Source organism: Saccoglossus kowalevskii, chromosome 18 (assembly GCF_978046115.1).
Source record: "Saccoglossus kowalevskii chromosome 18, keSacKowa6.1, whole genome shotgun sequence".
Lineage (NCBI taxonomy): Eukaryota > Metazoa > Hemichordata > Enteropneusta > Harrimaniidae > Saccoglossus > Saccoglossus kowalevskii.
Window position 1 is genome coordinate 1186795 of NC_140658.1, and position 14875 is coordinate 1201669.

Genomic DNA, 14875 nt, shown 5'->3' on the forward strand with positions numbered 1-14875 from the left:
TAACTATGGTCTTCGTGTTGCAACAAATTGTGACACAATTAACAGAGCATGATGGATAATTTGTGGGAACAGGGTAAAAATGATTATGCAATAAGTGCATGGTACTGGGTAAAAATGGTTATGCAATAAGTGCATAGTTAGTGGAGACTGTGCATGATATGATTCCACATGGTTACTTACAGAAATACTCCATGTGAAAAATGTTTAGTTTTCTACTAATGATTGGTGCTAAGAGCTCATTTAAGTATTCATCATCACCCAATCAAATTGAGTAAATGAGCAGTGAGGTCAAAGGTTATGTGATCTTTGTGTGTCTACTCTGCATGTTTTATATCTTATAGTAGTTTCATTTTTCAACATACCATACTATCATGACTGTAGTAGTTGTAGTATCCATTATCATTTGTGTTGTCTCCATGGTTACCATGCATGCTCATTTCCACATCTTTTTGTTCCATTTAGGAAGAGGAGTCGGTGAGTTTTCCATCATGCCAGTAGTCAGTAATTCACCTGATGTTTTAAAACATGCATAAAATTATGAAAATGTTTTTGATTTAAAAATATTTGATCTTGTGTGATGCTGTGACAACTCATTATTAATTTAAATAAACATGTCTTATTTTTTTCCAATATTATAAATTCCACCCTGCAAATTATAAGTTTTGTCAATTCTTGAGAAAAATCTGTTTCATTGAGATTTTTTTCCTCAAATTAGTTTCAGCGAAACTAAAGACATATAGTCTTTGCATGATCTCATTCAAGTTTCAATGGATACGGTATACTAGTATGGCGGTTGACTAGCAATAGTGAATTTGGAAGATGATTATACCGTACTTCCCCAATCATAAGCCCCTCCCCGAGTATAAGCCCAGCCCTCTGTTTTTTGACATTTAACAAGTTGAGGGCATCCCTGAGTATAGGCCAAGGATGTTTTTACCAGGCGTCAATGACATATGTTAAAATATGCATGTAAAAAGTGCATTTTATTGTGTAATAATCGTGATTGGTACTGTAGTTTGGTTCTCCTGCTTTCACGAGAAAACTCGCATGGCGGGTGTGTCCACCGAACTCTGCCAGATTTGAACTCGGCCGGTTTATGTGATTCCAGTCATATCATGATAAAAAATAAAATACTGAATGATGTTGTTGATTTCAGTGACGCAGCAGTGCTGTGTCATATCACCGTAATCAATCAAATACTGTACGATACATGGGCGACCAGCATTATTTTGTTGTTTATACATAGCAGAGCCAGATGGTCGATGATGCAATGTCTATGTTTCCGATGTAATGTCAGTGTCTTTTTGTAAACAGACATCACTACAATTGACAACAGTCACTTGGATTATTAGTCCCCATTCGGATGAAGTCCAAAAATAGTCCCCGGACTATTAATTTGGGTTCGTTCTGTTCATACGTACATACGACAATACATAATGTCTTACATATGCGCGTCAAGTTACTTTATGATCAGAAAAAATGGCCGACTGGCAGCTATTTTGGATGTAAAAATTGCTATTTCTGATACCTAAATGTGTTCGCAGCAGTTTCTCGGAGATGACTGGGCTGATTTGGATCAAAGCTGGTATGATGATCATACATATGTATTGGGTTATAGTTGCATGTCATATTTTTTCTGTGATTCAATCTAATATGGCTGACTTGTGGCCATTTTGTTTTTCATGATATCCTACTTTGCCATGAATGAAATGAACATTTCTGTTTAAATTTTGTACAAAGACAGTATACCAATAGGTACATCAACATGAACATTATTAGTTCCCATTCGGACGAAGTCCGAAAACGGGGACTTATAATTCGGTCTCCGTGCGTCCGTGCGTCCATCCGGAGTCATATCTCAGAATCCCTTGGGCCGATTCTGTTCATTCTTTGCATGTACCTAGTACTTTATGTGGGACATATGCACATGCAGTGGTTTAGCGATTCGATTCAAAATAGCCGACGGGCAGCCATCTTGTTTTTTGAAAATGTTGTATTTTGGACATGCTTTGTCAGTTTTCATTCAAACTTGGTACATAGATTATACATGTTAGGATACATGTCCATGATGATTTATTTCACAATTGGATCAAAGATGGCCGACTGGCAGCCATCTTATGTTTTGAAAATGTCGTATTTTGGACATCCTTTGTCAGTTTTCATTCAAATTTAGTACATAGATCATACATGTTAGGATACATGTCCCCGACCGTCCGTGAGTTGCTGAGTTTGTAGGATACATGTCCATGACGATTTATTTTGCAATTGGATCAAAGATGGTCGACTGGCAGGCATCTTGTTTTTGTTTTTTTATGCAGTATCTTGAACGTGCTCTGTCAGTTTTCATTCAAATTTGGCACATACATGTACTTTATACATGTTAGGATGCATATCCATGACAATTCGTTTCAAAATCTGGTCAAGGATGGCCGATTGACAGCCATCTGACTTTTTGGCCTTACTACTATATTTCCACAATTTATGTACCATTTTCATTCGTATTTGGCACACACATCATACATATTAGTATGTTTCATAATCAGATCAAAGATGGCTGAATAACGACTGTTTTTATTTTGGCCATATTACTATGACACGAAACACGTGTTTTGATGTAAATAAACAATCTGTTGTATACGCCACTTGGAACTCAAGTTTCAAGGACACGCTCGCGACAACCCCTCTGCTTTAATATGACGAGCACAAAGAGAACTTAACGGGGACTGTGTCATTTTCAATGACTTGTTTTTGGAATTTGATTCAATCTGACTAATGTCCAATTCTTACAAATCCATCTCCTATTAATGGTTTCAATCTAATCTCAATGACTTCATCAGCATCAAATTGATATGTCAGATCACAAATTTTGGACGGGGACTGTGTCATTAACAATGATTTGTTTTTTTATTTTTTGGAAACTTCACATTTCAGCGCTTACAACTGGCTGAGTTTGTCTATTTTTATCCGAGATAGGTTGTATTCTATGACGGCGAATGTACGGAACATGGTTTGCACATTTTCTATTCTGTTATTTACTCAGAATGAACCCCAATGCTGCAATACTGAGGTAATCCATATTTCTTTTGAGTAGTTGTTTTGAAACGCCAAAAATGGGATCGTCGAGTCGTGAAACCTGATCGTAGAACATCATTTTTCTTTTCTGAATAATCGTGTCCATTGAGACTATTACAAGTGGGGTGTGAACGAGCAAACTATTCTTCGATATGACTTGTTGGTGACCGTGAAGGTTTAAATACTTCATTCACTTTCAGTTTATCTTTAAAAAAATGCAAATCAACAGCTTTTAGGGAAAAATCACCGTTTTTTGTCGAAATCAGTGTTAACAGATAGTATTTTAAAATCACAGTAATTCACTTCCACATTGCATTGAAAAAATTACTTCGTCAATAATCGGAAAACTTTTTCTGTACATCAGCATTTTGATTGGTTAACGAAAGAAGTGACCTGTTAGGTCAAAGGAAGTTGTTTCAGGTCAAATCACGATGAAAAATATCATGGAGGAAATTGCTTTGTATTAAGAGATTGTGTACGATCGAAAAAATTCCATAAGATGATGATGATAAAGATCTTGCCTTCGATTGTTTTCCCACAGACCCTACCCATTTTTGCACTGTAAATTCAGACGGTACAATGTATGTAAACTGTATTGTAATAAAATATGTGTATGTTTCTTCATTGTAAAAAGTGTTGTGGAAATCAATGACGACTCGTTTCGCTTTTTTTTTCTCAAAAGACGTAATATTTCTCCAAACCAGTGCTGTGAACGAAAGATGTAATTTGGATAATTTTTCATGGGTGGGAAGATGGTTTTATTCTGAGGTGGTCCTTGAGTGTAAGCCCACCCCTAATTTTCCCAATTTTACATGTTCAGGCCCCTGGGTTTATGATCGGGGAAGTACGGTAATTTCAAAATATTCAATCAGCAACCAGCTTTGTGGTAGTACAAGAAACTATCTCAGCATTGTCCAATCAGAATAAGCTTTGTGGTAGTAAAAAAAAACTCTCAGCATTGTCCAATCAGAATAAGCTTTGTGGTAGTAAAAAAAACTCTCAGCATTGTCCAATCAGAATAAGCTTTGTGGTAGTACAAGAAACTATCTCAGCATTGTCCAATCAGAATATGCTATGTGGTAGTACAAGAAACTATCTCAGCATTGTCCAATCAGAATATGCTATGTGGTAGTACAAGAAACTATCTCAGCATTGTCCAATCAGAATAAGCTTTGTGGTAGTACAAGAAACTATCTCAGCATTGTCCAATCAGAATAAGCTTTGTGGTAGTACAAGAAACTATCTCAGCATTGTCCAATCAGAATATGCTATGTGGTAGTACAAGAAACTATCTCAGCATTGTCCAATCAGAATATGCTTTGTGGTAGTACAAGAAACTATCTCAGCATTGTCCAATCAGAATATGCTTTGTGGTAGTACAAGAAACTATCTCAGCATTGTCCAATCAGAATAAGCTTTGTCGTAGTACAAAAAACTATCTCAGCATTGTCCAATACGAATATGCTTTGTGGTAGTACAAGAAACTATCTCAGCATTGTCCAATCAGAATATGCTTTGTGGTAGTACAAGAAACTATCTCAGCATTGTCCAATCAGAATATGCTATGTGGTAGTACAAAAAACTATCTTAGCATTGTCCAATCAGAATAAGCTTTGTGGTGGTACAAGAAACTATCTCAGCATTGTCCAATCAGAATATGCTATGTGGTAGTACAAGAAACTATCTCAGCATTGTCCAATAAGAATAAGCTTTGTGGTAGTACAAGAAACTATCTCAGCATTGTCCAATCAGAATATGCTATGTGGTAGTACAAGAAACTATCTCAGCATTGTCCAATCAGAATATGCTATGTGGTAGTACAAGAAACTATCTCAGCATTGTCCAATCAGAATAAGCTTTGTGGTAGTACAAGAAACTATCTCAGCATTGTCCAATCAGAATAAGCTTTGTGGTAGTACAAGAAACTATCTCAGCATTGTCCAATCAGAATATGCTATGTGGTAGTACAAGAAACTATCTCAGCATTGTCCAATCAGAATATGCTATGTGGTAGTACAAGAAACTATCTCAGCATTGTCCAATCAGAATAAGCTTTGTGGTAGTACAAGAAACTATCTCAGCATTGTCCAATCAGAATAAGCTTTGTGGTAGTACAAGAAACTATCTCAGCATTGTCCAATCAGAATATGCTATGTGGTAGTACAAGAAACTATCTCAGCATTGTCCAATCAGAATATGCTTTGTGGTAGTACAAGAAACTATCTCAGCATTGTCCAATCAGAATATGCTTTGTGGTAGTACAAGAAACTATCTCAGCATTGTCCAATCAGAATAAGCTTTGTCGTAGTACAAAAAACTATCTCAGCATTGTCCAATACGAATATGCTTTGTGGTAGTACAAGAAACTATCTCAGCATTGTCCAATCAGAATATGCTTTGTGGTAGTACAAGAAACTATCTCAGCATTGTCCAATCAGAATATGCTATGTGGTAGTACAAAAAACTATCTTAGCATTGTCCAATCAGAATAAGCTTTGTGGTGGTACAAGAAACTATCTCAGCATTGTCCAATCAGAATATGCTATGTGGTAGTACAAGAAACTATCTCAGCATTGTCCAATAAGAATAAGCTTTGTGGTAGTACAAGAAACTATCTCAGCATTGTCCAATCAGAATATGCTATGTGGTAGTACAAGAAACTATCTCAGCATTGTCCAATACGAATAAGCTTTGTGGTAGTACAAGAAACTATCTCAGCATTGTCCAATCAGAATATGCTTTGTGGTAGTACAAGAAACTATCTCAGCATTGTCCAATCAGAATAAGCTTTGTGGTAGTACAAGAAACTATCTCAGCATTGTCCAATCAGAATAAGCTATGTGGTAGTACAAGAAACTATCTCAGCATTGTCCAATCAAAATATGCTATGTGGAAATACAAGAAACTATCTCAGCATTGTCCAATAAGAATAAGCTTTGTGGTAGTACAAGAAACTATCTCAGCATTGTCCAATCAGAATAAGCTTTGAGGTAGTACAAGAAACTATCTCAGCATTGTCCAATCAGAATAAGCTTTGTGGTAGTACAAGAAACTATCTCAGCATTGTCCAATAAGAATAAGCTTTGTGGTAGTACAAGAAACTATCTCAGCATTGTCCAATCAGAATAAGCTTTGTGGAAGTACAAGAAACTATCTCAGCATTGTCCAATCAGAATAAGCTTTGTGGTAGTACAAGAAACTATCTCAGCATTGTCCAATAAGAATAAGCTTTGTGGTAGTACAAGAAACTATCTCAGCATTGTCCAATCAGAATATGCTATGTGGAAATACAAGAAACTATCTCAGCATTGTCCAATAAGAATAAGCTTTGTGGTAGTACAAGAAACTATCTCAGCATTGTCCAATCAGAATAAGCTTTGTGGTAGTACAAGAAACTATCTCAGCATTGTCCAATCAGAATAAGCTTTGTGGTAGTACAAGAAACTATCTCAGCATTGTCCAATAAGAATAAGCTTTATGGTAGTACAAGAAACTATCTCAGCATTGTCCAATCAGAATAAGCTTTGTGGAAGTACAAGAAACTATCTCAGCATTGTCCAATCAGAATAAGCTATGTGGTAGTACAAGAAACTATCTCAGCATTGTCCAATAAGAATAAGCTTTGTGGTAGTACAAGAAACTATCTCAGCATTGTCCAATCAGAATAAGCTTTGTGGTAGTACAAGAAACTATCTCAGCATTGTCCAATAAGAATAAGCTTTGTGGTAGTACAAGAAACTATCTCAGCATTGTCCAATCAGAATAAGCTTTGTGGTAGTACAAGAAACTATCTCAGCATTGTCCAATAAGAATAAGCTTTGTGGTAGTACAAGAAACTATCTCAGCATTGTCCAATCAGAATAAGCTTTGTGGTAGTACAAGAAACTATCTCAGCATTGTCCAATAAGAATAAGCTTTGTGGTAGTACAAGAAACTATCTCAGCATTGTCCAATCAGAATAAGCTTTGTGGTGGTACAAGAAACTATCTCAGCATTGTCCAATAAGAATAAGCTTTGTCGTAGTACAAGAAACTATCTCAGCATTGTCCAATAAGAATAAGCTTTGTGGAAGTACAAGAAACTATCTCAGCATTGTCCAATTAGAATAAACAGTCTTGAATATGTATTGAAGTTTAGCACAATTTATATTTTCAAATAAATTATGTGCTGGTGTTATTTTACTTATTATGCAATGTTTTATGACAATGTGTGTCTAATACTGACTTTGTAGGCAACAATGGATTTCATTATCATATTAACAATGTCTACATAAGCATTGTAATCCTTCAATAAAACTATGTCAGATTTTTAATTAAACTATTTAAACACTTTACTAGTACCGGTGTTGCTATACATGTAAGTCTATTCTGATGTCCATGATATCAGTGGACACAAATTTGTGAGTTTATCAATTGTTTTCTGATAAACTCATAAAATAAACAACACTCTACTTTATTTTCTCTAATACAAGTGCACGTCTGCTTGTATATTCTGAGCTAACATTGATAGTGTGTTTATCTAATTAACATTCATTTGTTGTCATGCTACTAAACCTTTCAAATAACAACTGAATGTAAGGTTTTAATCTACAATAAGTATATCTTATAATATAAAATATTTTTCAGAATACTGTTATATAACAACTTCATTACATCACTACTTTTAATAGTTCATATCTCTTGTAACAGTAAATCATTGACACACTACAATAGATGATTCTATTATTAACACACTACAATATATGATTCTATCATTTACACACTGTAATATATGGTTCTATTATTAACACACTACAATACGTGATTCTATCATTGACACTACAATAGATGATTCCATCATTGACACTACAATACATAATTTCTATCATTGACATACTACAATATATGATTCTATCATTAACACACTACAATATATGATTCTATCATTTACACACTGTAATATATGGTTCTATTATTAACACACTACAATACGTGATTCTATCATTGACACTACAATAGATGATTCCATCATTAACATACTACAATATATGATTCTATCATTGACACACTGTAATATATGGTTCTATTATTAACACACTACAATACGTGATTCTATCATTGACACTACAATAGATGATTCCATCATTAACACACTACAATATATGATTCTATCATTGACACACTACAATATATGATTCCATCATTGACACACTACAATATATGATTCTATCATTGACACACTACAATATATGATTATATCATTGACACACTATAATATATGATTCTATCATTGACACACTATAATATATGATTCCATCATTGACACACTACAATATATGATTCCATCATTGACACACTACAATATATGATTCTATCATTGACACACTACAATATATGATTCCATCATTGACACACTACAATATATGATTCCATCATCAACACACTATTATATGATTCTATCATTGACACACTACAATATATGATTCTATCATTGACACACTATATTATATGATTCTATCATTGACATACTACATACAATGGGTGACTGTAAGGGAAAAAACCATCGCTATCATGCAATTTCCCATTGAGCTAGATGGTAATCCCCTGTCGTAGTCAAACAATGTGCATGTTTTTGTTTCTTAGTAGTGTTTTATATTATGTAATACATAGTGATATGTTTTTTTTATGTCCCTTTTTTGCATGTTTGCATGACCCATCCCTTGCCCTGTGTTATTGTCTTGTAGGAAGAATCGGACATAGTCAAGATTACGGTAATTAGGCTTGCCATTAGTTCAGGTTTATATTGATGTAAACTAAACCTCACAACTTTCATTTGCACTTGCTTTATTTGCTAACATTAAGAAAACACCAATTGCTTCTATTGGTACACTCTGACAAGGCATTTGTCTTTATGGCAAGATTATGTTGTTTTGTAGATTATCAAATTCACATAACATGTAAAACCAGACTGTACCAATAGACTTACTCTACTGTTCTAAACTTGTTTCTCTTGAAGAAAACCATCTTTTTTTTTGCCTTGCCAAGCCATAAACTGAATTTATCTCTTCCAGGCACCATATGTCTTTTTTCCCAATAAGGAATGTTACAGACAGTGTGTGTTCTAAGACCAGTAAACATAGTAACATATCATTCTGTCTGTGAGATTTCTTGGAAGGAGATGTCTTTTTTAATTTTCTATTTGGGTTGTATGTAATATGCTAAGTATATACGAGTGGAATTACTTTATACTTCACTTCAACCACTTGATCAGATTCTGATGATAACAGCATACTTCTACACAATTCTGCTTTTCTATCATTTCACTGATCTGTACATTACTACATGAATTCTTGTCTTTTATAATCAATGACTTGATTGATAAATCTTTTTATCACCATTGATACTTGATGAAACTGGTTTCATCTTGTCTTTCTCGATGAAACTGGTTTCATCTAGTCCAACTTTTTAAAATCTTGCCGTATCTGGTTTTATCTTGATGAAACTTGTTTTATCTGGTAACACTTTTTCAAACTTGTGGCATCTTGTTCTACTTTGATGAAACTTGCCACATCTGGTATCACATTGTAAACATTTAACATATCTGGTTCCACTTTTGTAAAACTAGCCTTATTCGGTTCACCTTGATGAAACTGCTTTCATCTGATAACATATTTTCTTATTTGTGGCATTTGGTTCACCTTAATGAAACTAGTACCACTTTCAGAAATTATGCCACATCTTGGAACCGCTTACATAAAACTTGCCACATCTGATACGACTTGTCAAATTTGTTTCCTGAAACCTGCCTCAGTTGGTTATAGCCTAATAAATTTGCATGATTATTATCTAGCTGCATTTTTTTCTAAAACACTCTCGTCTTGCAGCAATAAAGTTGACTTTCTAAATTACTGTTATGATTCATAAATATTTGTAACAAACCAAATTGTGTTATGTTATTATTCACTTAGATTTATCCATGTGAATTGGAACAAGTTCCTGAATTCAATGGATTCAAAGAGTGGCTTCATACATTTGAGTTGTATCGTGGTAAGAATACAGGAGAGGGTGCAGAAGATAATGAAAGCAGAGTGGTTGGAAAATTCAAGGTAATTTTGTTCTGAAATTTTATATTGAATAATATAACAGTTTGGTGCTAACATGTAATTTATAATATTTTCTCTTTCTTTATTATTTCAATATTATTATTATACATTTGTACTTTGTTATACTTTTATTGCTACTGTACTGATAGAAAAACTGTATTTCTAAAGGTGCAATAAATATTATTACATGTATTATTATGTAATAATGCACGTTGTTATGGCAACTATTTTCTATTCTAGGGTTCGTTGATGGTTTACAAGTGGCCATTACCAGAAAACATTGAGGATTCTACGCCATTTGGTGCAGATCCCATGTTTGGTTTCTTTTCCGGGTTACCTAGCAACGATCCCATTCATGTCATGGTTCGTGTTTACATTGTGAAATCTACAGATCTTCATCCGGCTGATCTGAATGGCAAAGTATGTATATATGGTTGTTACACATTTCAACTTGCATTAGCACACAATACAGCATTGTTTGTTCACTGCAAGGTCCTGTGTTATGTGTAAAATTGAACATAAAAATAGAACAAACAAAGATCATAGCATCTCAGTGATGGCAAAACATCATGTAAGATTCAACAATGCAAATGTATTTTGAGGATATTTTCTCACTTAATAATGTGCTATACACATTTGGTGCTACTTTCTCCAGCATAGCTACAGTGGTTTAATTATCTTATTACAGTACAGTTCAAGTTTAAATTTCATGCAGGTTTTTAGGTAGCTTTGCTTTTCCACAAAAGATTACAATTTTAAAATATTATATCATCAATAATTTCAACTTGATCTTTGTAGTATTTTCCTAAGTCACTAATGTGAGACATATTTGATAGATTATTTTGCATAATTTAGATGTAGCGTAATTTTCAAGTAAGCTATACAAGGTTTAACCTATTCACCAGTTCCCTCTTTTCGTAACAAATTCACAAAATAGTCCTGTTTATAGGCTGCACTTTCCGTCAGAAGATTGGAACAAAAATAGTCACATTTTTGGAGTCAAAACAGAAAAATGACTCAAATTTTGTCTGTTGGCTTCAAAATTAGGACTCATTTCCAGAAATATTGAAGAATATAAAAAATAGGTGCAGAAAAATTTGGATGAGAAAGTTTGGTGGTGAAAAATTGAAAAATTTTGCTGGCAAAACGTTGGACTGTGCTATATTTCCCATTGGTATAGAGTGTTGCTATTTCATCCCTCAATCCTCAAATTTGATGTCATGAATTGTATAAATTCATGCATGCATGATTTCAATGTTATTTCTGATGTAATCCTAGTTGATGTGCCCTTATATTATCCGCCTTTGATGAACTACCAACAAGTCATGTATGAATATTCTAATGATGTGTTTTTTTAGGCTGATCCATATTTGAAAATACTTCTTGGTCGTCATATAGTGAATGATAAAGAAAACTATATATCTAAACAACTTAACCCTGTATTTGGCAAGTAAGTACAATCACACTTAAAATACACTTATCATACTGTTTGCATATATTGGATGGACTAGATACATTTAGTTTCTTTTAGTTATATTTAGTTATTTTCATTACATTTATATTTTGTTATAATTAGTTACTTTTAGTTTGAGTGTATTTACATGTAGTTGATTCTAGTTGTATTTAGTTATTTAGTCCCCGTTCGGACGGGAAAACGGGGACTTATAATTCGGTCTCCATGTGTCCGTGCGTCCGTGCGGAGTCATATCTCAGAATCCCTTGGGCCGATTCCGTTCATTCTTTGCATGTGCCTAGTACTTTATGTGGGACATATGCACATGCAGTGGTTTAGCGATTCGATTCAAAATGGCCAACTGGCAGCCATCTTGTTTTTTGAAAATGTTGTATTTTGGACATGCTTTGTCAGTTGTCATTCAAACTTGGTACATAGATTATACATGTTCGGATACATGTTTATGACGATTTATTTCGCAATTGGATCAAAGATGGTCGACTGGCAGGCATCTTGTTTTTGTTTTTTTATGCGGTATCTTGGACGTGCTCTGTCAGTTTTCATTCAAATTTGGCACATACATGTACTTTTACATGTTAGGATGCATGTCCATGACAATTTGTTTGAAAATCTGGTCAAGAATGGCCGATTGACAGCCATCTGACTTTTTGGCCTTTCTACTATATTTCCACAATTTATGTACCATTTTCATTCGTATTTGGCACATACATCATACATATCAGTGTGTTTCATAATCAGATCAAAGATGGCTGAATAACGGCTGTTTTTATTTTGGCCATATTACTACTACAAGGAACACACGTTTTGATGTAAATAAACAATCTGTTGTATACGCCACGATGATTTGGTCGATAATGTTGAATTATACTGGTAGGTAGAACAAAAACTAGTGTGGCAAAAATAATCAAACGATTTTTTCAAAAAAATTCAAAAGTATACAAGACTCAAATCTGAAATGGGGAAAGTTGATTAGCAAGCAGAACTCTTGAGACGGGGCATTTCTGGTACTGACTCCTGTTAGGCCAGATGTTCAAGTTACCGATATTATAAATTTATCTGCATTTCTAAACGTTTAGTTTAGCCAGTTTCCATGATGATAATATTTTTCTATTATATAAAGTGGGATGCTTTGAAGATTGCTGAGCAGTAAAAAAAACTGCCTTACCTAATTGTATACTTTAATTGTAATATTTCAGATGTTTTGAGTTTGAGTGTACATTTCCACAAGAGTCTATGCTAACAGTACAAGTTTTTGATTGGGATCTTGTGGGAGTAGACGATCTGATTGGTGAAACTAAGATAGATCTTGAGAATAGATATTACAGTCGACATAGAGCAGTGTGTGGTATTTCAGAGGAGTATGCAATGTAAGTATCTGGTAACTATGGCAATTTAGTATCTGGTAACTATGGCAATGTAGTATCTGGTAACTATGGCAATGTTGTATTGTTAAAATGATATACTGTAAGGTACTTTATTGACTCCCATGTGCGAAGCACAAAATGGGAGTTTTTGCGGTTAGTGTGTCTGTATGTATGTGTGTGTGTATGTGTGTCCGTCTGTTCCACTGATATCTCAAGAACCGTACATTAGTTTTTAATGAAACTTGGTGCATATATGCTCTGGGCCAATGCGCAGATTTGATTAGGTTTTGGTAAAATGCCATGCATATTAATTACCTAATTTGCATGATAGTTAGCTGATTTTTAGCTGTACCATGACTGTTCCACTGATATCTAAAGAACCACTCATTGGATTTTGATGAAACTTGGTATATAGATGCTCTGAACTTGTGCGCAGATTTGATTAGTTTTTGTTAAAAATCCATATATATTAATTACCTAATTTGCATGATAATTAGCTAATTTTTAGCTGTTTTATGACTGTTCTACTGATATCTAAACACCACTCATTGGATTTCGACGAAACTTGGTACATAGGTGCTCTAAACTAATGCTTGGTTTTGATCAGTTTTTGGTAAGAATAACCTAATTACTAATTACCTAATTTGCATAATGATTAGTCAATTTTCGTTTTATCCACTGATATCTCAAGTACTAATCATCACATTTCAATGAAACTTGGTACATAGATGTCATAGGACACTGCACAGACCTGCACAGACCTGTTTTTAGGGTAATATCAGTGCATATTAATTACCTAATTTGCATAATTAATTAATTTTCAACTTTTGATGTTTCAAGTAGTAAGCATTACATTTCAATGAAACTTGGTACATAGATCCTTTAGGACTATCCAGAGACCTGATTAGTTTTAGGGTAAATAATTGTGCATATTAATTTTCAGCTTTCACACTGATTTCTCAAGTACTAATCATCACATTTCAATGAAACTGTGTACATGGATGCTGTAGGACAATAGGTAGACCTGATTGTTTTTAGGGTTATATCAGTGCATATTAATTACCTAATTTGCATAATTAATTAATTTTCGGCTTTCACACTGATTTCTCAAGTACTAATCATCACATTTCAATGAAACTTTGTACATGGATGCTGTAGGACAATGGACAGACCTGGATAATTGTGGGTTAAAATCTGTACGTATTAATTAATAATTTGCATATTTAACAACTTTTAAGCTATCACACTGATATCTGAAGTACTAATTATTCCATTTGATGAATCTTAGTACAAAGATGCTCTAGGACAATGTACAAACCTGATTAGTTTGGGGTGAAAATCTGTTTATATTAATTCCCTAATTAGCATAATAATTCATAATTTTTTTTGGTTCCAATCACATTTCAATAAAACTTGGTACATAGATGGTCTGTTACATTGCGCAGACCTCATTAGTTTTACATTCAAATCTGTTCATATTAATTTTCTGATTTGCATTATTAGTTTTCAGCTTTTCCATCACTATCTCAATCAAGCACAAGTAATTTCGAATTATTATTAATGTGTCTCCAATACTCTCAGCACATGGGAGTTCTTTCTAAACTTTCTTTGATTTTCACTTGGAATTAATTTTCATTGAAGAAATGATTCAGTGATAATAAAATCCAGTTAATATACCTTTTTTAGCTTCGCTGTCGACTTTGTCGAGCGGAGCTTATCATATGAGTGATTGTCCGTCGTCGTCCGTCCGTCGTCTGTCGTCCGTCGTCCGTGTCAATGTTTTACTTTTTTGAAAACTACAAGCCTGAATGCTTTGATACTTGGTGTATATGTACCTTGGGTAGACCTCTCTTAGGTTTGTTCATTTCATGTTGATATCTTCAA

General features: G+C 34.1%; 1 protein-coding gene across 13 annotated transcripts in view; it reads left to right on the plus strand.

Moving 5' to 3' along the window:
• Positions 1-14875, plus strand: part of LOC100329046 (otoferlin) — a 317927-nt gene that overhangs the window by 234463 nt on the left and 68589 nt on the right. For 9 of the 13 annotated variants that reach the window (XM_085492732.1, XM_085492720.1, XM_085492731.1 and 6 more), the window contains 6 exons: positions 463-474; positions 8795-8821; positions 10019-10156; positions 10394-10573; positions 11512-11603; positions 12824-12994. In XM_085492732.1, coding sequence (XP_085348858.1) covers positions 463-474; positions 8795-8821; positions 10019-10156; positions 10394-10573; positions 11512-11603; positions 12824-12994 — 620 coding nt within the window. The remainder of the gene's footprint in view (positions 1-462; positions 475-8794; positions 8822-10018; positions 10157-10393; positions 10574-11511; positions 11604-12823; positions 12995-14875) is intronic. The other 4 variants (XM_085492721.1, XM_085492727.1, XM_085492725.1 and 1 more) reach the window with 3 other exon arrangements.